A 25,134-nucleotide genomic window follows, 5' to 3' on the forward strand; every position below is an offset into this window, starting at 1 on the left:
TTTTTTAATACATTTTAATCTTCTATTGTTCAGTTTAATAATATTAAAATATAAACTCAAAGACAGCTTTTGGTAAACCCGATTTATAGACTTCTACTACCAAATATTCCCAAACTTAGCTCATCATAACGAAACCTTCATTTCAAATTCGTTACCCCACGCACATACACACGCAACTAGATTACACAATGTACACGGGACCTGACCACGCACACTTGGCCGCATTCCCACGCTCCGCCCACATGTGGATACACACACACACAGCTAATATTTATGCAATCCGGCTGTATCGTAATACTCCGACTTGGCCACGCGAGGGGATTGTGTCTGAGAATCGCCGGATGTTGGTGGCGTCTTGGCCAATGACAGCGTCAATTGGTGCTGGTCACCTTTTCCTGAACCGGATCCGGTGGTTAGGTGGCCATAAGCCATGTTAAACAGGGCATCCGGATCGCAGACAAAACGATAGACGTAACGCTCTCCGTTCACCTTCTGCATGATGCCCTTTTCGTAGTAGTAGCGAAGACTACGGGAAAGCTTGTCATAGTTCATAGCAGGGCGGTTCTTCTGGAGACCCCAACGCCGTGCCACTTCCTCCGGTTCGATCAGCTTGAACTCCATTCCCCGACCAGTCCAGGCGATGCAGCTGGCACTGGAAGAAGATATGATCATGTACATGGACTGAGAAGGGTTTCAAACGTTGAAATGTTTAAACTAGAACTCACCTGGTCGTGGGTTCATCCAAGAGGGCCACCAGGAACTGCCACAGCTGCAGAGAGCCTCTTCGCTGGCTGATCGTCTGCCCGTTACTGCTGGTGGAGATGCCATTGCTGGCATAGAACTGATCCAAACGCAGTTCCGCATCGCTGGAGGTGGTGGAGTCCACCACATTGGGCCGCAGGGCAGATGGATAGGTGGATGAGATGGTGGCGTTGTAGGGACCACTGTCGTACTTCAGATCCGCATCACTAACAGCCGCCAAAGATGTGGGTGAAAGTTCTCGATAAACGGATTGCGACTGAGACTGCTGCTGGTGGGCGTAGTGGGAAGGCGTGGCATATACCGCCGAACTGGATATAACCGCCGTGTGACTAAACTTAAAGGCGGAGGCGGCATGTAGTGGTGTCAAGTGAGTGAGAGCCTGCTGCTCTGTTTGCTGGTGGTGGTGTCCATGATGATGATGATGGTGCGGATGCAGTGCAGCAGCGTGTTGCAATTGCTGCTGATGGTGTTGCTGCTGCTGTTGTTGTTGCTGCTGCTGCTGTTGCTGTTGCTGCTGTTGGGCCGCCGTTGTTGTAGAGTCCGCATGCTCGATCTTTGTGTGATGCTGAAAGTGCTGGCCGGAGGATACGTCGCTGCAGTAGACTGCTGCTGATGCTGCGGCAGCGGCTGCGGCCGTTTCTGAAAAAAAGGATTCGAAAAAGGAGCTGGATGAAAGCCGCTTTCATGCACGTTTGAGCAATGTGTCCTGGTGTCGAGGGAACGGGCACTAATTACATGGGTATTCCATATACCCTTTTGTTACAGGGGGTAGGACGGTGCTGTCATTGTTTTCGGCAGAGAAGAGAGTATCTATCTCTTTCGGTGTGGTATATATCATTACTAAATAAATACAAAAATCATTTAAGAATTGAAATAATTTCAATCTTTAAGATCTTTATATATAAATTCTATCATCTATAACCAATTTTTCACATTTTCCATAATAATTATGCTTATTTTCAGCTGGATTTCCCTTACTAAAGAGCACTCCACCTTCTCTATGGCCATTAAAAACTCTTTTACATTGTTTTGCTTTGTTTCTGTGGCTCTCTTGCCTCTTCTAAATGGCCAGGGTATTTAGCAGGAATTAATTATTTAAGCAACCCACTCCCATCAGTCGCTGCAAAATGCTCAATATGCTGCAATTTAACCGGGGGGAGCAAAACACACCCCACCCGCAACACCACTCGAGTTTGCCCTTTTCATTAGGTAGTTACTCTATAACTCCCATCAGTCCCCAGCCCGCCACCCTTCAGCCATCCCTCCATCGCGACTCGACGCTGGGCGAATTAAAAATTCAGGAGATACCTTTGCATAATCCATGAGCAAGTGTCGACAAGTAAAAACATCATTGTCGATAACAACAAACGAGGCGATGGTGATGCTGATGCTGATGGAAAACCTGGAGACCTGTTGGCCCTGCTGCTGTTCCTGCTACTGCCCAGGGGTGAGGGTTTCGGATGGGTGGGAGTGGGTGTGTGCCAGTGCACCAGTGCACTCAGGAAAATATATTTACTTTAAATTAAAATATAAAGTTTCAAAATGTTGGCAATCCTAGAATCAAGAATCTTCATTTCAGATTCAATAACATAATATAGAATAACATAGTTTGACATCTTAAACTTATCCTAAATACCGGTTTGTAGTTTAACTTCTTTACTAAGAAAGATATTGCTTTAATAGCTAAAATAATTAATATATCTTTAAGGAAAAGTAAGTAACTGAAGTCAACATTTTCCTAAGTGCAGAGGGTGGCTAGATAAAGTATTTGGGGTGGGTGACGGTGTAGCTAACACAAACCACTCAACGGCACCGTGCCCGTGATTGAGCTGTTTGTTCGATGGGCGGCGTATTCCGTACACGCCCACATCAACGCCCACCGGAGGCCAACTATATCTGCCCCTCTGAAAATTGAATTGCTCGCTTGTGCCGCCGCCAATTGGATTAGCGGTTACTAACACCGGCGATATTGTTATTGTAAATTATGCGCGCGATTTCTTGCATTTTATTTGAAAAAATATTGGCGGCCACTAAGAAGAGGCAGCAAATTGAGTTTACCCACTGATAGGTATGCATATCGCGCACAATAATTTGAATAAATGATGAACGCACGGCTTTAATCATTTTCCTTTCATTTTTCCTTATCTTAGGGGACTTACCTTCGTCGCTCTTTTTCAGAATGCCCGCGGGTGGCGATGATGGAAATCTGTATGGAGCATAAATCAAAAATATATATAGAATGCGAATAAATTCGAGGAGCTAGAGACTCTGCTGATTGACTTAAAGTTGACTTGTCTTGTCAGCGTAAAGTTCAATCCCCGGGATTTCGTCTTACCTGTAGCAGTACGGGTGCGGATGCGGGTGCGAGTGCGGATGTGGATGCGGATGCGGGTGTGGGTGCGTCACAGCGGGTATGTCAAAGAAACTCGATGTTCTTTCATGCCGCACGCCTTTGACATTCACTGCAGATGTCCGGAGTAGAAATGGGTGGTAAAAATAAAGGTAAAGAACAAGTCCAGGTTACTTTTTTACCACTCATAAATGCCAAGGAAGATGGTCCCTTGGCAAAGTATGTAGTATGTCTTAGTCAATCGAGTTGGCCTCGACTTTTTGTTAGATAATATTTCATATTAACGCTCGCAATGGGATGTCTTTGAGGCCACAAATCGAGCTTGTCACATGCACTTGACTTGCCCATAATCGAATGCCAACAAAAGTTAAAGACTAAATAAGATAACTAAAAATGGTATAAGGGTCTGGAGATTAAAGAGTGTTTAACTTAAGAAATATTTGCTATGATTAATAAATCAGTTCGTCTGAGTTTTTCCTTGTGAAAACAAAACTATGACGTTTTCCGCTTCAACCATAAACTAGCCTTGAAGATAACTCAAAAAATAAAATAATTTCCCCCCGATTAACTTATGATTCTCGACTCCAGCTAAGTTATCTCCGAACTCCAAATTTATTTATCTTCCTTTGGGCCTCGGCACGCGCCAACTTCAGTCATGTTTTCTTAATAAAAATAAAACTTAAAAAAACAATCTAAGCTGAAACAAAGCCTTCGGGCAGCGAAAGGCAAGCAGCCCAAAATCCCTGGCCCATTCCCAGAGAACAACCATTTCCCATCCCACAGCACTCCCCCCACTCAGTTCTCTGAACTCATAATGGAAAATTAATAAACAAGCGAACGTGTAAATAGCAAAGGCAAACAGAAAGTGGATACAGTGGGTGGCGGGTCAGGAGAGGAGGAAAGAGGAGCAGGCTGCATCCGGACTTGACAGTGGACGTGGACGAGGACGCTTACCATTGTACCTTGCGTTCAAGTAACCCTCGGTGGAAGTGTCCAGTCCGAATTTTCCAATTGCTGGCGTGGGTGTGGGCGTGGCATACATGACCAGCTCATCGGCTAACTGGTGATGATGGTGATGGTGGTGGTGATGATGGTGGGCGTACCAGGAGGATTCTCGCGTGAGATCTGCAGGGTAGGAGGATAAAAGAAGGGTTTTTTTATGTTACAGTTGATTGGAAAAGTCGTTATAATAACTTATATGGATATCTTAAAATATAAATAAGTATAAATGACTAATACTGACCGTTGCAAAGAGAGGCACTTGCTCCGCCCGTGCTAGAGGATCCGGAAGAGACGTTCATCAGGGCGGCCGTGGCGATGGGATTAGGTGAGGAGGGACTTTCTCCCAATGCCAAGCAGCAAGGTGGTGGCGGCGGGGGAACCGGCGATGTCTTTTGGCCAATGCAGATGGCCTCCATGAGGCCATGACCATGGCCATCTGAATCCACATCGCTTGAATGGCATTTCTTGCGTTCCACCTGCAAGCCATCGCAGTTCGAGGATGCGGAAATGGCCTTGGCCACCGCCGGCAGTGTAGAACTCACACAGGAAACCACCGAATCAGTGGTTATGGTGGATGTGCTGGGCAGGGCGCCATGATAGAGCCCCAAATGGTGGTGATGATGGTGCGGGTGGTCCAGATGCGTGAGTGTCTGCTGCAGCTGCTCCAAGTGCGTCTTGGCCTCGCCGTAGTCGCTCTGCGGAATAAGGAAATGAGACAAGGCGCGCCAGGAAATTGTCATGAGTCTGGCTCTTTTTCGGGTGGGATTTCGATTTCGTCTTGGCCAAATTAGTTGTCAATTTGCCATGGTTTGTTGGGGGATCCCTTGGTTAGCCGTGGGCTTTAAGCCAGCCACACACTTTAAAGCCACCTGCCGAGAGTATCGACTGCCACCCGCTGTTAACAGGTTGCAGAGACAATGGACTGAATGGCCACAATGGGATGGCCAACTCGTCACATTGACATAGTCAAGTGGAAGTTGTGGCAATTAGTTTAACAGCTTCTTTTGCTTTTGCTTTTGCCTCTGCCAGGGTGTCAATTGGCCGGGTTCTCTTGTTCTTGGCCATTAAGTAATGAGCCATTGTCGTCGACAGCTACCAGTGGAACTGGACCCTCATGATATGGTGTGATATGTGGCTAGTGTTTGGCATAGGTATCTGCCAACTCCAAATGCGGTTTATTGACACTTGTACATTTAATGAGCGCTACTCCGAGGTTAACCTTTGTTTATGGTCGCACTCTCGCTCTCTCCGGGTTATCATATCACCCTGCTCGTGGGGCTCATTAAAGCCGGCAGGGATTTCACTTTTTCATGGGGGAAATTCATTGGCTATCTAGTCAATGTTTCAAGATCTTAAATATTTCTTGAAGAGGCTAATAAAGATGATAGCCTTTTGAATAGGTTAACTAAAATTGATCTATTTTGCTAAACTAGAATATGATTAGTTTGGTTTTAGATTTTGAACTTCCTATAAACGCAATCAGCTACAGACTTTTCTAGTTCCCACTTTAAGATGTAGGTCAACCTCTAGGTGATTACTTTGAATATCTAAAACAAATTCAACACCAATTTGGCCAACAAAAGAAATACTGTATCTTTAAAGTTCCCGTTTAAATGTATCTGGATCGTTGACTGACTCCCATTGTTTGCTTTTTTTGGGAACCCACCTAATCGGGCCACTATCCCAAAGTGCATCCAGTGCTGCCCCCATTTCGTATCCCTTGCTTGACATTTGGAAACTGGAGCAGCAAGCGATGCGATACGATGCAGTGCCTAGTGCTCAGTTGATGTGCTCCGTCGCATCCGAGAACCATTTGTACGATAGTTACCCCTAATTACATGCCCGTAATCGTTGCCGGTTTGGTTCGGCTCTATCGGCAGTGTGCCGCCAAACTTCAAGTTAAGGAAAAAAAGCAAACCAAAAATAAACTTCAGATGGAAACGCAGAAAGCGGCACCGTCCCTTCGTTTTTCTACAGAAGAAGAAGCAGAATGCTCGACTTTCTCCCCCCTGTAATCGGGGGTTATGTAAATCTCAGCCACGATACATTCAACTGGTACCTATGGGCAAAAATAAAAACTAAAAAGATGAAGAGCTGGCGTTTGGCAATCCATAACGAACTCCTCTTCCGCTTTTTGCTGGCACAAATTTTTGATAAATTGCAAAATATGTCGCCGAATTGCGTTTGCTAAGTGCAAGCAGACAATTTGTCAAATCAAATTACGGCAGTTATTTAGTGTAACTGTCATGTGCAAGCAGCTTAAAAAAAATTCATCGGCAGCCAGCCAAGCGTTGTCACCTGCCACACGTGCGCAGGTGCAACAGGGGATTACTTTTTGGAACGGAAACTTCGACGGATGAGTACTCTGTAAGTTCCAAACATAATATATTATCTTGTTCATCAAGGTCTTATAATAAATGAATGAAATATTTCTATATTTCTACAAAATTATTACACGATTATATGATATTATAAACATCAAGAGAATCGAACTTAACTATTGATTTTTGTAAATAAAGGCATATAACACATGCCCTTAAAAATATGAAGATAATTCTATAACATTTTCTTTTAAGATATAAACCTTTATATACATTAAAATGAAATACTAAATATGATGAATTAACTTTAATCATTATTGCATTTTTGCATAATACTCATGTACCATGCAAATCTGATTAACCAACGATCTTTCATAGGGTAAATACCCTTCAGTACATTATAAACCCTATGGGCCCTGCCATTAGGGCCTAATTTGTATGCACAATTGGTGCCAATTACAAGTGCAATTGGGAAAACAAACTGTGGCGGTGGGTGAGTGACTCATCCGACGGATTGATCAACTTTGAACCCTGGCGAACAATGAGAGAGATTACGACGCATGCGCGCCCGCAACTGACATTACGAAACTTTTCTCGTGTGTTTACTTTTCGGTACAGTATATATCTATATATTATATATGTATATGTACTGATCTACTTTGCAGCAGCCCAGAGAGGTTGGTTGGGCGGATGGGAGGCAGGGCCCATGAGGCCCGCAGAAGACAATGCTTTTCTTTTTTCAAATTGTTTTAGCTTGGGTCTTTTTTCTTTTGTTTTTCGCCTCCACGACGAGGTGCGTCGTGTGGTGACTTGGCTTGGCTTGGCTGATTCGGACTCCGAATCTGTCTCTTATTCGAGTCTGCCTCTGGATCCGTCGTGGAAAACACTTTCACTGCACATGATGAGGCAGTGACACGGTCGTCACCATCACGATGGCGATGGCTTCTCTTCTCCGTCTTCTTGTGGGTGCTGTTTTTGGTGGCAATGGAAGCGCGACCAAGCCAGTTTCTCGCTCCGCTTGGGCCTCGCATTTTCGGTTCAGCTGCGGGCTAGTTCGGAGGTGTTTTCAGACAGCTAAGGGATTCTTTTATAGAAACTTATCAACTTATTGCCCAATCTAAGGAACATAAAACCAGCGTATATACCTCACCGGAAAATTTGAGGTTTTATACTACAGTGACGGAATAAGCCTTTAAGATTTCTTGAAGAATTCAAATACTAAAGATTATCATTACTACTGATATCTTTCCGAAGGATCGGTATTGAAATAACAGAATTGCATACTATCCTAGAAATCTTTCGAAAGTTTTGTTAAGGATTCTTACTGAGGACGTTTAACCGTTTTATGATACATTGAAAGTGAAGCTGTGAGATTGCTTAAAATACTCCGAGGAACAGATCCTAAGGACAACCTCTATATTTTGATTAGAACAGCACCCCGCTCCATGTTTCTTACACCGCCATGTCAGGATACGTGAGCCGGCACTTAAATTGGCTGCACTTTTTGCTCACTATGTGGGCTCTGCTGCAGAGTAAGTAACATCAGCCCCCCATCCTAGCCAATCCTACTAATCCACGCCCTTTAGTGACTCTCTGTCAGCCGTATCAGTTGCCCCACCGCTGCTCAAACCGGCTAGAGAACGCATTGGAGCACATGCGACGCCGCAGTGTGCAGACCAAGACCTCTTCCACCTCAAGAGCCATGTGGGAGCCACCACCGCAGAGTCCCTACCAGTTGTATCACAGTTTCTATGGACAGCACAGCGATCCGGAGGATGATTTCTATAATGTGGGTGGTAGTGCCTACAACACGGGTCGTGGCTATCATGCCAAGCTGCTTCATAGGAATGGCCAAGCTTACCCATTTTCCGATTCTAGTAGCGCACTGGAGCTGGAGGATTTGCTGTCGGTGAACCAACAGAAGCAGCAGCATAGACAGCCACACAAACTGGCTATTTCCCGGGTGGATGTGGAGGATCTGAAGGTGAGAGTGCCGCCGGCAAAATCTGCCAGTCGTTGGGTGGAGATCGACAAGTGTAAGTTCAGTACGGAGAACTCTACTCTGGACACTCGCCTGATTTTTCCGGATCTTACACTAAGTGGGAAGGTCGTAATGCAACCGATGGGCGGAAAGTGTCACATGATTTTGAGACTACGACATGCGGGCATCGAGTTCCGAACCGTTCCACTGGGCTATGATTCTGGACCGGGGCAATCCTCCAACTACGAGCAATCCAGGAGATTGGGAGCAGCCTCGGTGCGAACGGATTCCCATTTTGCAGAGCCCGGGTTTATATCTGTGTTTGCCCATGGATGCCAGGGACCCAGTGGCATTCGCCTGCGCCAAAACTCTAAACGGAGATTCGGAAGTGCTCCGGATGTAGAACTCGGTGAACCGCATGTGATAATGGGCAGCAGTAGACCGCAAAGATGGGGCAAATACCATCATCAGGAACCTCAACAGCCAGCGGGATATGATATCCGGCGGGGCCAGAATGCCCAGCGTGATCACAGTCTGGAGCTGGGCAGCGATAGCCAAGCCCAGGATTCGGGTGAGTTCATCGATGTGAATGGCGACAACTTCTACCGGCGGCAATTCAGCAAAAAGAGGAGACGCCGGCGGCGTTTTGCCAAGGATAACTTTGAGGACCAGATGAACTTCAGCGAGGATGTCCTTCACTTCGAGGACGACCAGCTGCAGCAGCTGGTGGAGCCGGATGCCCGGGCCTTTGCGGATATTTTTAGCGGGAGTGGCTCAAGTCTCAGTGGAGACCGGGAGGAGCTCGTGGGCGAGGCCATGTCCCATGAGCTGGAGAAGCTCTTCTCCATGGGCGTCCGTGGTCTTCTAACCACCTACATGCAGCGAGCCCTTCAGCCAGCCATCAAGGAGACCCTGATGGAGAACATGGGCTATACCCTAAGCTATGGCTAGTACCACTCCACTGCGTGGACTCCTAGTTTAAGCCTCCTATTTATGTCTGATGCAGCAGAAATAAAAGCTTTAAGCGAATCTTACCAGTTTGGCTGTATCCATGGATCGATCGCTGGTCCGGAGTCCGGACACACTCTTGAACTTGTTGGATTTTCACTAATAGGATTTCACCTGGCTGCTGCACATCAATAGTCCTGAATAATTCAGAGCTCGATGGCTTTCACTTGTCGATGATCAGCGCGCATTCCGTTGCCGGCGTGCAGTTGGTTTCAAGTTTCCGTGGTGACTGGTTAAAGGTACCTGTTCAGGAATACCAGGATGCGGACGGAGTCAACTTTTAAGGGTTGATGCTTCGGGATGCTGGACAGGATGCACTGCGCAGGCGCGTCACGCCTACGCTTTCGTTTGATTGGTTGATTTGTTTTAAAGGGGAAGGACCAATGAGTGATGGGAGTGGGCGGCAATTAGGTGGAAATGTCAAAAGTCCAGAGATTTGAACGTTTTATGGAAATCATTTAAATTTGTAATAGGGGTTACTTTTAAACATTATTTGTTTGAAAGTTATTTGAAGTTTGGGAAAACTTGAATGAAAATTGCAGTTAAAGGAAAAGAAGTGAAGATGGTACGTCTCTTATAGGAAACATTATAACTTAAAAATTGTAATATTAAGTCATAAATACATACAGAATATTTAAAAATATTATTTTGTATGCATTGAAGTTGTTGTTTTTTAATATATGTTATAAATTAGAAGAGCTTAGAATCTTGTACACTTTAAAGAATTTTTTATGTTGGTAAAAGAATAATATTTGAGTTTTAACATTAAATTAATCAAAAGAATTGAAAAGCATTCTTATTGGATACATCATACTTTTTCAAAGTAAGTTGAAATGTTCTGATTGGGACATCTAACGGTTTCCAACCGGTTAGAGTCCAAGCTAGCCAAGTATCCACGTACCGCACCTTTACTTAATAGCATATTTAGATGCATTCTTTATATTATGCTGGTCACACTTTACACTCCCAAAAATCTCTCTTATAGCAATTTTTCATTCTCATCAGATTTATTATGTGATATGTACAAAGCTAATATCCAAACAAACATACTGGCATAGGTAAGTGACCAAGAAACCACCGGGAATACCAGAAATTGCTCAGCCAGTAATAAAAACCAAAGAAAACCTATCCAGACTCCGTTTGAAGAGTTTGTTTACGTCCGAGTGAGCTTTTTGCATGGGCAGGGGGATGAAGGCCAATCAGTCAGGTGTCTGCGCATTATATAATAACAACTCCAAATTGGATGAGGCGCCAAGCTATATATAGATTAGATAGTCGTTAAACCGTGAGGCTCTACGCCGGATTCCCTTGACCGTGGCGTAGGAGCAAAGGTCACGGGCGGACCCTCGAAATCCGTATCTGTCTCGCGACCTTGGGAATGATTTTCGTGCGTATGCGTCCGAGTTGCGTCAATGAACTGATTATCTTTGTTTTTTCACAGATATATATGTAAATACACGGCAACAATAAGCGGAGCACAAAGGAACCCATCTAGAGTCATGCAGGTCGAATGCCTCCAGAGACAACAGCATACCAGGCTGTGAAGGAAGCCCCCATCCCCTCGAAGCTTCTACGCATGCGAACAATCCTTCCCGGACGCACTCAGTCCACCAGGAGTCGTTGGAGCAGTAGCAACACCTTCAACAGGTAGCAGCTATGGCGGAAAGCGGTAGTAGCTCCACATCCCGCCTCACGGAGGCACCCAGCGGGGTAGGAACACCCGACGGATTGCCATACATACGCACCATTGAATGGGACATGATGAACAAGACAAAGTTCTTTCCGCTCTCCATGCTCAGCTCATTCTCGGTGCGATGCTGTCTTTTCCCGCTCACCGTGATCAAGACGCAGTTGCAGGTGCAGCACAAGAGCGATGTCTACAAGGGCATGGTGGATTGTGCTATGAAGATCTACCGATCGGAAGGAGTGCCCGGTCTGTATAGAGGTTTCTGGATCTCATCCGTGCAAATAGTGTCCGGCGTCTTTTACATCAGCACATACGAGGGCGTGCGCCATGTGCTCAATGATCTGGGTGCCGGACATCGAATGAAGGCTCTCGCCGGCGGCGGCTGTGCCTCCCTGGTGGGCCAGACCATCATAGTTCCTTTCGACGTGATATCGCAACACGCCATGGTGCTCGGTATGGCAGCGCATGCCGGCGCCAAAGGCGATATCAATCCCCTGGGCATCAAGTCATGGCCCGGACGCAGTCGCTTGCATATATCCATGGATATTGGCAGGGAGATAATGCGACGAGATGGCTTCCGGGGCTTCTATCGAGGCTATACCGCCAGCCTAATGGCCTACGTACCTAATTCGGCCATGTGGTGGGCCTTCTATCACCTCTATCAGGGTAAGTCTTCCGCTTATGAGCGAGATTAGATTATATTAATTTCGGACCCTATTCGCAGACGAACTGTTCCGCATCAGCCCGGTTTGGGTGTCCCATCTGTTTATCCAGTGCGTGGCCGGCAGCCTGGGTGGCTTCACAACGACAATACTAACCAATCCATTAGATATAGTGCGAGCCCGTTTGCAGGTGAGTTTTGCTAGATTGTAACTATAGATTGAATATATATTTGATAATTATATCAATATATTTGATAATTATCGAATATATTTGATAATTAAAGAACATCTTATGAGTAATCAAAATCTGTCTAGACTCTAGAGTATTGCTTTGTAAACCATTTCTTTATAGCAATTTTTATTAAAGATGTCGTAATATCAGGAACTCTTATCTCAAAAGCTTAAAAGTGCTCGTCATTCATACGTAATCTTTATAATGTTATCTTACCCCAGGTCCACCGTTTGGACTCGATGAGCGTCGCTTTCCGGGAACTGTGGCAGGAGGAGAAACTGAATTGCTTCTTCAAGGGCCTGTCCGCCCGCCTGGTGCAGTCGGCGGCCTTCTCATTCAGCATTATCCTAGGTTACGAGACCATCAAGCGGATTGCTGTGGACGAGCAGTATAAGCACCAGATCCGCTGGTAAAGAACGCACAATCCCCCAGCCAAACTGAAACCAACTCAAAACTGCATTTACGCGACGTACTGAGAACCACCAGAACCGGAGGAGATTCGCTCACGATTGTAAATAACAAAGGTTAAGAAGAAAGGAGCCGAGGAGCACAGGTTAATTAGTTGAATTGCAAACGATAGCGAAATATTAAATCATAGAAGACGGAAGCCTCGAGTATGTACTTTTAGTAGAGCGTCAATATGCTTGTGGCTAGGATGTTCAAGAAACGCAATTAAATATGCAAATACCCCAAAGTGTTGTAGCTTAAAAAATGTACATTATTTTTGTTATACTTAGTCGTTTTATACCTAACACGCATAGAGGCCGATCGGTTACAAGCCTAATTTATTATATACATAACTATACTTGTACTTGTACGTAATTGATGATGATGATGATGATGTTGATAATAATGTTGATTACATTTGGTAGCCCAATTACTTTTACACTATTAAGCACAGCAATGTTTGCGCCAAACAAATTACCACAAAACTGGACATACCGAATTAGAAATTTATATCGAAAACAGGGTCGCCCCTCCCTCAAGGTCGGGAGGCACTTACTTAGTTAAGCATTCGTGTGTGTGTTCTCTGAGTGGATAAACTAGTTTTAGTCTGCATTATAATAAAGTACAAACCAAGAATTGTCACATTTTTGGCACTCTGAAATATATATATGAAGTCAAAGAGCTATGTGTCCGGAAGAAACCTTTGACGATCTTTAGTTTAGTTAGATAGTTAGTTAGTTTTGATGTCCCTCACCTTACATGAGAAACCTTCCATTTAAAACTATAAAATCATTGAATGAGAGTTGAATTTTAATTCGGCTTTTAAAGTTTAGATAAATAAATAAGTAATCTAGGGCAAATTTGGCATTTCTAGTTACTGTCCGCTGCTGCCACAGTCGTTTTCTTCCTCGCCATCTCAGTGGGATCAGATCTTATTGGCACATCCTCCGATTTAGTTATCGATCCTTCCGGCTGAACCTTTAGATCTTGCTTTAGCCAACCATTATTGAAGTTCTTAATAGGAGTGGGTACCTCTCCTGTGGGTGCTACATCCATATTGATCGCCGGTGGCTGTGGTAATGGAGGCTCCTCACTGGCCTTGTTATAGATCACCCAGTTGTCCGGTCTGTCCGGTTTAGTTAATACGGTAATTGGTGCGAAAGCCACACTGGCCAGTTGCTTCAGTCTCTGCGCCTTCAGTCGTGCCTCCGAGTTACCATCCACGTAGTCGTCCGTCTCGTCTGCGAGTATGTCGTTGCCCAACTGTTTGCCCACACTGTCCGGGAAAACGGTGACCTTACTGTTTGTGACACTCCGACTGGAGGTGGATAGCATGGGCTTGGGAACCTCGGTCACGTAGCTAGCGCGCGTCTTGTTGTCCAACATGGGCATTACGTAGTTGTCGTCCAGTGAGGTCACGTTGGTTCCAGTAGAGTTCTGGGTCGAGTTTCGCATCAGTTGAGGTCGCATGTATCCGTCTTTGTCAAATTTTTTAGTGGACAATTCGGTTACGTCTGTCTCTTTCCGGGTCTCCGTTTTGTCCAGGTCATTGCTAGGAAAGTCTTCGTCGTACACATAGTCTGCATCCTCTTCAGTGAGATGACTTTCGTCCGTGGTCAAGTTGGAAAGCGTCCTACTCACGTAGTCGTAGTCCTGTAAGTAAAGTTTTTGCTCTGTCTGTGTTAGTTCGTTGCTGTTGTTTCCCACCTCCTTGAGTTCTGGTGCCCGTCCGTAAAAAGTCTGTGCCTGTAACTGCGGTCTGTATATGGAACTAGATCCGGAGAACGGACTGGTATTTCGGTCAGTGCTTAGTTCTCTGTCGTAGTACAGTTCGCTTTGTGGGGGTGCATAGTCTGGTCTGTACGAAGGTTGCCCCAAGATTCCATATGATCCTCCTCCTCCCACTACCCCTTGATTTGGAGCAGGTCTTGGGTAAGAGCTCACAACCGAGCCCAATTCAGGACTAGGACGTGGCCTTATATTGAAGCTGAAAGTGCTATCCGCTCCATTGGCTGTGGCCACTCCCGATATACTGCCAAAGTTTCCCGCACTCACTGCACTGCTCGAGGCGTGTAGAAAACCGGATCCGGGATTAGCGCTAATCTGAGAACTAGTGGCCACGGGATATGAGTGCACTGATTGCGGTCGTGGTGAATAGGAGGATGAAACTCCTGTCAATATATGAGAGTTACTGATCGGACTGTGAACAACATTGTTCTCGAACTGAGGTCTGTCCGTGTGGCTCTGGGATATGGGAGATGGTGTCGTAGGCATTGGCCGTCGATTACCCAAAGGGTTAAAGGTGTTCGTGGCAAAGGTCAAAAAGTTCTGAAAAATGTTCGGTGCTCGTGTCGTGGTCCGTCTGTCGTCATTGTCGTTCAGATATATTATGGTCGGTGGCTTAGTCCTCTGTCCCTGAGTACTGATCTCCGAAAGAGGTTGATGGTACCCATAGCTTGGCAAGGGAATGGGAGTAGTACTAGCGTAGTCCACGTAGTGCGGTGCGTAGTTTGAGTCGTAGTACGGTTTGTTGACAGTCGTGTATTCAGCATAGTCAGCTGTCGAGGGTCTTGATCCGGGATTCTTGTTCGTCTGTCGTATGTTTATCTCAATCTCGTACTGGTCGGCATTCGGTCCGTTGACCACCACCTTCTGGGGTCGTTCGTAGAGCGGTCTGTTCTGGTACTGTCTCAGTTCAACGGCCCTTTTCGTGGGCTTACTGATCTTGGGTGCTTTTGTTTGTCGCGTAAAGCGTTCCAAACTAATTGTGGAACTAGTCTCGTAGTCCTTTGTGGTCGTCGTACGATTTCGTTGTAAGTGAAGTAGTCGAGGGTCCGCTGTCTTGTCCAGAGTCTTCGACTCTTTCTGGGATTCCAGTTTTCTGGTGTCACGTTTTTCAGTTTCTGTAGATTCTGTTGACTGTACAAGTGGTTTAATTAAGGTATCTGTTAAAGTCTTACTAAAAGTCGTAGTCTTCAAGTCAGTTTCAGTCTCAGTTTTAGTTTGGTTATTTTTTGTCTGTCGGTAGTTTGTTTCTCTCTCGTCTTGATCGAAATTTAGTCCGATCTTAGGTGGTCCTGTATTTTGAGTGAAGCGTTCCATCATAACTGTGGAACTAGTATCGTAGTCCTTTGGTCTAGTGGTAGCATTGCGTTCTAAAAGCAGTAGTCGTGAGTCCAGTAGTGTGTCCAGGCTCTCTTGCTCAGTTTCCAGCTTTCTGGTGTTACGTCTTTCAGCTTTGGTTGCTTCGTTGCTATTAGCTGTCGTTGTCTCTGAGTTAGTTTCAGTCTCAGTTTCAGTTTGAGTTTGGTCCGTATTCGGTCCGATTTTAGGTTCTTTTGTCTGTCTAGTTAAGCGTTCTAACATAATTGTCGGAGTAGTTCCGTATGTAGTAGTTTGAATGTTTAGTAGTCGAGAGTTCATTGTTTCGTCCAGGGTCCTTGCTTCCTGTTGATCTTTCGACTTTCTATTGTCGAGTTCGTCAGTTTTGGTGGCTTCTGTTGGTTGCCTAACTCGTTCGTTGCAGCTTTCCCTTTCGTTCTTATCAGTCTGAGTCTCAGTTTTAGTTACAATTTGGTTCTGTTTGGCATGTCCTATGTTTGTCCCAATTTCTTGGTCGGTATTCGGTCCGATCACCACCACATTCTGGGGTGTTTCGTAAATAGATCTGTCCTGGTATTGTGTACGTTCGACAGTCATTTTAGTAAGCTCACTGATCTCGGATGCATTTTTCTGCCTAGTCTTGTGGTCCTCTGTGGTAGTTTTAAGAATTCGGTTTAAGTAGAATATTTGAGAGTCCGCTGTCCCGTCCTCTGTCGTTGTCTCCTGCTGTTCACTATTTCTGGCGTCACGTCTTTCGGTTTTTGGGTCTTCTGTTGACAGTCCAATACGTTTGTTCGAGGTGTCTTTTTCGTCCTTGTCAACTGTCCCTGTCTTAGAGTCAGTTTCAGTCGTGATCGGATGCGTCTTGGTTTTTGTTAAAGGGTCATCCCTATTAGCTCTCACCTCTTCTATATCTTCCATGTCCATTTCTTCGTCCTCGTTAAACTCGTCATCGTTTTCGTCTGCAGTCAAAGTTCCTGTATCTGTTTCCGCGTCAGTAGCATTACCCCCTGAACTTCGTAGCTCTACGGGCACATTGTTGATGATAACCCTTCTCTTGGGACCCTCTGGTCTTCTAACATTTACGCTCTTGATGTTAATCGTAATCTTTGGTGATTTGTCCAGTTTGTTGTTGACACCACTTACGGGCTTGCGAGTGGGGGTAGTCTGTCGGTTGTTGTTCGTGTTCTTGTTCGCCACCGTCTTTCGTCTGATGTCAAGTTTGTCACTAACTTTGGTCGAGTTTCCGTTGGTGGGTCTATGGAACCCGCTGACTGAAGGGGAACTGATTTCCACATGCGGTTTTATGGGTTTCACTCGGTTAGAGAAGCCCGCCTTGTCCTCCTTGATGACCTGAACTGAGCCCAATTCTGGTTGCCCAATGGTAAACACCTGGTCGGGCACCTGTTGGTTGTGGAAGGGATCTTGCTCCAACCAGGGACTTAGATCAATAGGGCTTAGACTGCCAGTTCCGCAGGTCTGTCGCTCATTGTCCTCAAACTCGGCTGGGATAAAGATGTGGGGCTGGAGAGTGCCACCACCCACAGTGCGGCAAAGAACTTGGGCCAAGGACACTCGTCGCAGGGAGTGTAGTTGCGCTGGCGTGAAGGAGCTCTCGAATCCACCATTCTCATACCAAAAGCGATCCCCTCGCCGGGCGTTACTGAACTGTTGGGCTATGATGCAGGCAAAGGTCGGTCCCACTAAGCCTCCTACCACAGGACGTTCTGCAATTCCGCCCACAAACAGGTCGATGTCATGGACGCTGCGGTAGGCGTGGCCAATACGTTTGGCGGATTCTGGGCCCACAACGTTGGCTAAAAAGAAAATTAAATTAAATTAGTAAAGAAAATCCCATAACTTCTCTCTTGTTCTAAACTTACCAAAGTCATCCCAACTGAGGATGGGGCTGAGACCACAGGGTACCCTCCAAGCACTGTAAGGAGCAATACCATGGTCCCTGCCCCTCTGGATGTTAATGGCAGCCAGGTCCAAACCGAAAGGAAAACCAGGAGTCTGGAAAAGGTGATTGGTCAACTCGGGGGTGATGAACTCATCCCTCTTCAGAGCCCGCTGGGAGGCCAAGCCACGTAGAAGACGATGCAGTGATCCAGCCGAACCAATATCACCGCGCTGGAATTCCTCGTGCAGACTGACATCTGAATAAGGGAGAAGAAAGTTATAAAAAGATCATAGAATATTATAACAAACTAACTATTATTTATCACATTGTGATGGCGATCGCATCTCGAATAGGAATTCTGAACCAGCGAGTGTCCGAAACGGAAGGCAGCAGCTGCAAAGGCATTGGCCACCGTCGGATTCACCTTGGAACTATATCGTTCGTAGTAGCCCGATGGCATCAGTTCTAGGTCGAACAGTTTGGCCACCTCCCTGCCCAGAATGACAGGCAGGAACTCCCGGAAAGTGATGTGCTGAAACATGGCACCCACAATCCGCCGTGTTTCCTGGTACACCTTCTCATCGCTCCAGTGAGGATTCAATTCACTTAGCTCGAGGGCGATCCGATTGTGTTCGCCCACCCAGACATGGTGCATGGCCAGCAGGCCAGGTTGCTCGCCACTTCGTCCGTCTCCAGATCGAATGCACTTGGTGGCTATTGCTCCCCTTTGACACACATCCTCGGCCGGATCACCACGTCCATAGACGAGCAAACCGTGCCGAAAAACTCTGGCATTGTCCGAAGACTTAGCGCTGTTCGAGTAAATGGGTGAGGCGTCGATGTAGGAGGTGACCTGATTGGTCTGCTCCCGCCAGGACAACACGCAGTCACGTCTCTGGGCAGGAGCAGAGCGCAGGAACTCCAAACAACGCACCTTGAGCGGAGCCAGCCAAGGATCGTCTAAAGGCACTTTAATGGGAAAGCAGGAAGGATGGAAGTCCTTGCCGCCACAGCAACTGGGTATAGAACCATTTATAGAGCTGGAATGGAGTCGAAATTGTCCTGAATTAGTTCTCAACTTATTATGATATTAAGATAATTATTTCATAAGGGGCAATGATTTTTACCGTGGCTGAGCTGTGGAGGTCATGTCGTGGTCGAGCATCTGACCCCATTGAGCGATCATCAGAGTGAGCGGGGCTTCTCCTTCCCGAGCTCCATGCACCAACAGGCTGACGAACCGGGACGAGGATAAGGTGCTGCCATCGGCAGAACTCCGGACCGTGTCGACGCCATCGCCGTATTCTGGTGGCAGGAAGCGATTGAAGGGCATCTGGGCGGCTCCCCATCTCGGTCGGCGTTTGTTGTTGCATGTGCCGTCGTGGGTGCGATATCTTTCCGAGGCCGGCATGCATGGCGGTGGATCCCGTGGTGGACAGAGGCCCTCCAATGCAGTACGCCGTAGTGAGATCCGCTGCGCGTGTGACTGGCGGGCAAGCTCATCGATGTGTTGGAAGCTGCCGAGTAAAGAGAGATCGAAGCGGATGGATAGTGTGCAGTAGGATGATGGTGCCAGGACCTCCCGGTACCATCATCCCGATAGCTAGTGAGGCCCACACGACATGGTTGCGCTCAAATTTTGTGATCGAGTGACGACTGCTCGAGCCGCCATCGTCTATTTATAAAACGCTCGACTGCGAGGTTTGTGGAAACGAGTTCGCCACTCGGTGGTGACTCCAAATGGGATCCACCATCGAATTAAACCCACTGCCGTTGTGCGAGATTGAGGCGGGAAAACGCATAAGAAATCGGTGAGCAGCCGCTGGGTTTAATTTAACCGCTTTTGCTTTCCATTTGCCGCGTTTATTAGCGACTTTTTTCGTCAATTTTCATTTCGTTTCAAGCTCGAGAGGTATAATGACTTGGTCATGAAACATGTCATGTTTTCATGTGTGCTTATGAATAAGTAGAAGTCGGTATAGGGTTAGTTTTTATAAGTTTCTTTGGGCTTTTTACTATGGAATAGGGTGGGTGAAATTTAAAGTTTTTTCTACGATTTTATGAACGCGAAAATGTGTCTAAGGTGTTCTTAGGTCTGAATTTGTCTAAAGTTAGGGATTATTTAGCATATTATTAGCTTATTAAATTCGAATCAACGAAAAGAATAATCTATTAAAGACATTCCCTAAAATTTTGAACTAGATGTCAAAGTTGAATTCAAGGTTCAAGGCAAGAAAAATTTTATATTCCATATAAAAAGACTAGCAGTTTCAATAATTTTATAGTCTTTAAGCCTAAGCATGTTTGAGCAAAAATGTGTGCAGTTTTTAATTACATTTAATAGGTATAATTTCTGTAGCTTCCCACCAATCGATCTAAGATGAAAAGACTCAATTGCTTTTTCTACTTTCTCTTGGCTAGATCACATGAGTTAGCCAACTCGACTTCCTGCCTAGCATATAATTTCCTGCGATCTTTCTATCAATCTTCTAGGAGTTTCACTTTTCTACACACGAATATCAGACTAAATTAGCCACGATTGAATGCCATTTTCGCTGGCCGTCAAGGGGATGAGCAAGTGTATAATCGTTTCGGCACGTTTTTCCAGTTTTCCAGGTTGTCGTCAGCTTTTCAGCAGGTGAAAGTGGAAATGCATATTTTCCCAGCCTTTGTGCGCTTTGTATTTGCTTTTGTCATTGCTCTGCACAATTTTCCTATTAACCACTTGTTTTATTCAAAGAAAAGCCCATTAAAGGTGCAGTCGCCCTTTGACTTGAGTTCACGCGGCGTATACGCAATCTAGACGCAGAGCGCAGCCGCAACGTTGGACACTTTATTTTGTTGTTTTGTTAACAGCGTTGAGAGTTCATTGCCCTGTGAAACGGCAGCAGAAGAAAAAAAAACACAATACAAAAACTTTCGTATGTCTTGGGGAGCTTAAGGCCGAATTGGCTGGTAGAAAACGAAAGTCGCCTCATGTTTGTGTTTCAGTTTCGGTTTTTTTCCCATTTTTCTTAGCCAGCGTATCAGTTGTACCGCCGCTGCCTCAGTCGACGTCGCAGCAGCAGCAGCAGCTGAAGCTTTGCCTTTCCCTGTTTTGATTAAATCAAATTGCGAATGCCAAATCCGAAGCTGAAGCTCTAACAGATGTGCGATAGAGAGAGAGACGTGCTGGTTATATATGCGACAAGAGTATGTGATATTTTTCTAAAGCTGTCGCTTTCTTTGGCTTCTAATTTTGCTAAATGCTGCTTTTGGTACCATTAACGAGCCCCATCGACAGCGATCATCATCATCATCATCGCCAGTTGACAACTGGACGGCATTTGTTGATATTTAATTAAACCAAACATGTTGGCCATTTCGTAATTTGATTGTGGACATCGCTTGGAGTGGACCAAAAAGCATTTTCCATTAATGGCCATCATCATCAGCATCTTTTGTCTGGCAATTGTCTGTCTGTTTGGGGACGATGTCGTCTTGTGTCGTCTTGTGTGTCGGCCCATTGATTGCAATTACATAAATGCGATTTCGGGCAGCTTTGCATTCGACGCGGTCAGAGCTCATTGCACCTGAGTCGAATTCACCTGAGTAAATTGCCTTTTCGGCTGCCCCCTGGGTGAAAGTTCTCAGCTCAACGCGTTTTTCTGTGGTATGAGTGTATATGTGTGGAAAATCGCATGGATTTTCACAGATTGTGAAAAGTGAAAACTCTGCTAGCGGAAAAACTGGAAAAACTGCAAACAATCGGCGATGAAAACGGAGATGGAAATGTAGTTGGAATCGGAGTTTGTGGCGTCTGCCATTTCCGTTGGCCGACCAAAGAGGTCGTTTAACCCGGGCCGTTTTTATTTACCTTCACCCCATCCCCAATCTGTATTTATACCTTGACTTGTCATTACACAGAGGAAAAACTTTTATTTTTAGCTAGTCAGAAGCCTTCAAAACAATTAATCAAGTCTGTTAAATGTTCAAATTGACTTCACCATTCAGAATTCTATAGTTTCTCGGGTATTTCCGATTTATTTACCCTTTCCCTAATGAAATATTCAGCTTTTTATATACATTTTTAGCCACTTTTTCTTTCAGTGCACTTAATACGAACTGATATGGTATTGGTTTTGGATTTAGGATTGGATTCGGCGTTGGTGTCTCTTGGTCTTGCCTGCCAATTATGCGGCATTTCAATGTCAAAGTGAAAGTTGACTCTTAGTCATGAGCAATCGCAGTTGGGAGTCCAACTGCTTTTTGGCTACGATTCGATATGTTTTGCAAGGGGATATCGCGGGGTGGTCACTTCCACTTGAGCCGCCAACTTCCAGGCCATTCGGATTCCCAGCTCCAACTCATTAGCTCGACTGCCGGTGAAGCTGCTGCCATGGATGCCGTAGAACTCGTTAATCAAGCGAGAAAGTTGCCGGCGGTAATTGTGGAAACGGAGGGTGTGTTGCAGGGGCACCCCGTTGGGGGGGAGGCATCCTCAACTCAATAATATTGCTTACTTTTTTGCCTTTGTCTTTTGCGTTACTTTTTTTCTATATATTTTTTGCATGGTTGTTGCTATTTATGCATTAGATTGCCTAGGGGGAAGAAACTCGAGAGTGGCCATGCCCACTCATCGTGGGTGATTCAGGGGCGAGGGGTGCTATTTTTGTTGGCAAAGTTGGTAAACCATTTTCCAAGAATCACAGAAATTCCCCAATCTTCATCTTAATCAATATTTGCCAAATAGCTATATGGTTTTCAGAGGAAAAGACATTAAAGAGATTAATAAAAATAAAAGACTTAAGTTAATATGGGTACCATTAAGTTTTCCTACAGTAAAATACTTTAAAAAATAGTAGATGAGGTTCCCAATAATGATGAAAATGATATACTAATGCGAGGATAAACCTTAAACTGACTTTATATTTCTGAGCATATTTCTAAATGATAAATATGAAATCTTGTTCTTATTTTTATTATTATATTTTGTTTCTTTTAGGGTATTAAATGAGTCAATCCCAACGAAGCCAACTTCTTGTCCCACCCTCCAAACCACTTTGATTTTTAATCATGCCCATCGCTTTTGCCAATAACTTTTTTCATATGTCATAGCCACATATTTGCGGCTGATGAACTTATGGCCCGCCACAATCTGCACAAGCGAATATCCAATTCCACCTCTACACCCAAGCCATACACCACATATTCGCCCCGGAACTTACTTTTTGCGAAAGGCCTTGGCTGCTGCGATGGTGGCATAGGCGGCCATCTCCCGACGTTCTGAGTCCGTGGTGGGGGCATTGAATCGGGACAACATCGCGGCCGGATGATTGTCCTGCAGGGTTTGGCCTTTTGCGAGGTATTTCGAGGATTTCGTGGAATTGATTCAAGGTTAGAAGAAAGTGGCATTGCGGTCGTAGTACCCACCATTGCGCAGCATCTCCGGCTGAATGCGACCGTACAGCTCGGCCATGGCATCGAGTCCCTGTCGCACACTCTGTTGCAAGGCCACATCCATCAGGGTGGGACGCCGCGAGCGTCCATTTCGTATCGTTTGGAATGTTGCCTTAGCCTCCAGTTCCGTGTACAGGTCCTCCTCCTCATGTCCATGGAACGGGATCAGCGGACGGGGCAGCTCCTTGGTGGGCGGTTTGCCGCTGGCATTTTCCAAGTGCACCAGCAAGAGCAGCAACGCCACCAGAAGTGATGGCTGCAACATTCCAGCGGCGACTTCTGGAATGGTTTATTCGCTGTCAAGTTCAGTGTGAGCAAAGGTTGCCCAGGAATCTAGTGGAAGGCGGAATGCTGTCTTTGGTTTTAGGGGTCTCAAAGTCTTAGGGTTTCTCAAGGAGAAAAATCTCGAAGATTTTTCAGTGTCATACAAAACTATTAAGTAGGGATTGTATATTGTATATACATAAATCGGTGTCTTTAAACTTGGCAAATGAGTTATTTGGTTGCCCATTGCTTGACCCCTCATAAGCCTCAACGCGCTTAATCTGCCCCTCAGCTGTATATGTTGCAAAGAAAAAACATTTTCGACCTGGTATATATAATTATCCATAATGTTACGTCGCCAATATCGATGCATAATGGCTGCTGTTGCTTCTTTCGTGATTCAAACGTTGCGATTACATCAGCCACAGCAACTGCAAACATACAACATCGAAAATGGCAGCAGCAGGGGCAGGAAAAAAGCAGCCAACGAAAAGCTTGCCATTATTTAATTTAGCCTTTTTTAAGCTGCCCACAGCTAATTACAATAATAAAAAATTAACTTCAACTGCAGCTTATTATCGCCTAACCATATTATTCTCTTTTTTTCTGAGTTTTTTTTTTGTACTTTTTCTGCAGTCCGATTTGGTTTTGGCCGAGTGATTTCAGAGCTGGTTGTTATTTGAATACACTTTCTAGCCCACAGTTGATTGACTTTTCTAAATATAGAAAATATTAAATAATTTTAAATATTTACTATTAAGCGATAAGAAATAGGCAACCTAAAGCCGAAGTTCTTCAACTTTGAGGTCATTGTACTAAAAGCAAATCTCTGTACTAGTTCATGTTGTTTATTCCTTCTATTATTATTTGTTATTTCTTTTCATTATAATTTATTTATTTGGCTGCAATGCGGAGTACTTTAATCGCTTGAATGACCGCATAACAGGCGTCAAGATTGCCAGAGGTCTATGTAATAAATTTTTTATAGCGGTTAACTACTACCTACAATTCATAAACTGCCTTTGCCATTCCAATAATGTTAATGGTCTTGCTGACCAGATGGACACCATGCGGAGGTGTGTTTGAAGAAGGGGATTGAGATGGTACCCAACACTAAGTTAACTCTAAGCTATTTAAACCAAAAATGCGCATTAAAAGCTTATGAAAATCAAAATCTAAATGCAGATCTAAAAGTAATTATGATATTTATGCGAATTATCCATAGACCCATTTCAGCTAGCACTTCGTACATTGCACTTAGTTTTTCACAAAATTATGCAATTAGGCTCAAGACTTTAGGCTTGCATAAGGCCTTGTTTCTCTTCCTCGTTCAAGGGTCCATACCTCCTACGAACATATAATAGCCGCCAGGAAATCGCTGGCTTAGAGAAATTTTACAGACCACCGGCTTTGGCTGGTTTTAGGCTGTAACTTCAAGACACGCTCACTTAGTCAACTGTGGCACTCCGGCCATTAATAATAATCAATTTGTTGGATGATCTTTTGCGCAAAAACGGAAATTGATTTACCCCAAGTGCGGTGTGCAATTTGTAGTTCGTAATTGCCGTGATTAACACCTGCCTCAATTAGCCGGGAACTTTCACGAGCAGTTTGTTGTTTCGTATTCTTTAGGCTGTCTGGCAGTTCCTATTTCCCTGGTGGCGACTCCTGGCGATCTTCTTTTTTTCGGATCCACCGCACAACACACACCGAAAAGAAACTTTTTCGCGTTTGTATCTGGGATCGTCGTAAACCGAACTAAATCGATTCTCACCTCACGGCTGCCATTAGAAGCCAAAAGAAACACAGATGCCGAGCCGCAAAGCCCGAGACATGCCACAGCTTCACCAAAAAAAAGTAAGAAAAAAGAGTAAAAAACCGACTCGGAGATAAAAAAAAGCACCAACGCCAAAGACCAAAAAGTCTTCCAGGCAAGCGACCAGTTCTCCGATGGCTTTCATTCACTGCCCGCGT

The 25,134-nt window shown here is 45.1% G+C and overlaps 4 protein-coding genes across 5 annotated transcripts; 2 read left to right on the forward strand and 2 right to left on the reverse strand.

Annotated features, from left to right (window-relative positions):
- Positions 1–115: 115 nt before the first annotated feature.
- LOC108117468 (ETV5-related protein Ets96B) lies at positions 116–9,469 on the reverse strand. Of its 2 annotated transcripts, XM_017229893.1 has the most exons (7): positions 9,452–9,469; positions 4,356–4,809; positions 4,067–4,237; positions 3,098–3,224; positions 2,922–2,968; positions 726–1,401; positions 116–652 (listed from the first exon to the last, which is right to left on the reverse strand). In XM_017229893.1, exons 1-7 carry the CDS (start codon positions 9,467–9,469, stop codon positions 265–267), a joined length of 1,881 nt encoding a protein of 626 aa, XP_017085382.1. In that variant the 3' UTR covers positions 116–264. The 2 variants fall into 2 exon arrangements, with proteins under 2 accessions (XP_017085382.1, XP_017085379.1); XM_017229890.1 differs by lacking the exon at positions 9,452–9,469 and having other exon boundaries at positions 4,356–4,854.
- On the forward strand, positions 7,347–9,416 carry LOC108117469. The gene is made up of 2 exons (XM_017229894.2): positions 7,347–7,967; positions 8,022–9,416. Exons 1-2 carry the CDS (start codon positions 7,898–7,900, stop codon positions 9,365–9,367), a joined length of 1,416 nt encoding a protein of 471 aa, XP_017085383.2. The 5' UTR covers positions 7,347–7,897; the 3' UTR covers positions 9,368–9,416.
- Positions 9,470–10,380: 911 nt separating the features above from the next.
- Positions 10,381–13,117, forward strand: LOC108117524 (solute carrier family 25 member 44). The gene is made up of 4 exons (XM_017230022.2): positions 10,381–10,482; positions 10,866–11,777; positions 11,836–11,963; positions 12,227–13,117. Exons 2-4 carry the CDS (start codon positions 11,081–11,083, stop codon positions 12,416–12,418), a joined length of 1,017 nt encoding a protein of 338 aa, XP_017085511.1. The 5' UTR covers positions 10,381–10,482; positions 10,866–11,080; the 3' UTR covers positions 12,419–13,117.
- A 78-nt stretch (positions 13,118–13,195) lies between these two features.
- LOC108117525 lies at positions 13,196–24,909 on the reverse strand. Its single transcript, XM_041819472.1, has 7 exons — positions 24,690–24,909; positions 22,870–23,175; positions 22,665–22,791; positions 18,585–18,974; positions 17,770–18,497; positions 17,438–17,713; positions 13,196–17,371 (listed from the first exon to the last, which is right to left on the reverse strand). Exons 2-7 carry the CDS (start codon positions 23,159–23,161, stop codon positions 13,323–13,325), a joined length of 5,862 nt encoding a protein of 1,953 aa, XP_041675406.1. The 5' UTR covers positions 23,162–23,175; positions 24,690–24,909; the 3' UTR covers positions 13,196–13,322.
- Between the last annotated feature and the right edge of the window lie 225 nt (positions 24,910–25,134).

This window comes from Drosophila eugracilis, unplaced genomic scaffold, assembly GCF_018153835.1.
Source record: "Drosophila eugracilis isolate 14026-0451.02 unplaced genomic scaffold, ASM1815383v1 contig_75, whole genome shotgun sequence".
Lineage (NCBI taxonomy): Eukaryota > Metazoa > Arthropoda > Insecta > Diptera > Drosophilidae > Drosophila > Drosophila eugracilis.

Coding starts and splice junctions, on each gene's coding strand:
- LOC108117468 (XM_017229890.1), bottom strand. CDS start 4,854: ATGACAATTTCCTGGCGCGCCTTGTCTCATTTCCTTATTCCGCAGAGC. Junction 2,969..3,097: donor CCGCACCCGTACTGCTACAG/GTAAGACGAAAT, acceptor TGCTCCATACAG/ATTTCCATCATCGCCACCCG. Junction 653..725: donor TTGGATGAACCCACGACCAG/GTGAGTTCTAGT, acceptor ATCTTCTTCCAG/TGCCAGCTGCATCGCCTGGA.
- LOC108117469 (XM_017229894.2), top strand. CDS start 7,898: ATGTCAGGATACGTGAGCCGGCACTTAAATTGGCTGCACTTTTTGCTC. Junction 7,968..8,021: donor TATGTGGGCTCTGCTGCAGA/GTAAGTAACATC, acceptor CACGCCCTTTAG/TGACTCTCTGTCAGCCGTAT.
- LOC108117524 (XM_017230022.2), top strand. CDS start 11,081: ATGGCGGAAAGCGGTAGTAGCTCCACATCCCGCCTCACGGAGGCACCC. Junction 11,778..11,835: donor CTTCTATCACCTCTATCAGG/GTAAGTCTTCCG, acceptor CCCTATTCGCAG/ACGAACTGTTCCGCATCAGC. Junction 11,964..12,226: donor TAGTGCGAGCCCGTTTGCAG/GTGAGTTTTGCT, acceptor ATCTTACCCCAG/GTCCACCGTTTGGACTCGAT.
- LOC108117525 (XM_041819472.1), bottom strand. CDS start 23,161: ATGTTGCAGCCATCACTTCTGGTGGCGTTGCTGCTCTTGCTGGTGCAC. Junction 22,792..22,869: donor GCCGGAGATGCTGCGCAATG/GTGGGTACTACG, acceptor ACCTCGCAAAAG/GCCAAACCCTGCAGGACAAT. Junction 18,975..22,664: donor GCCAAGGCCTTTCGCAAAAA/GTAAGTTCCGGG, acceptor TTTACTCGGCAG/CTTCCAACACATCGATGAGC.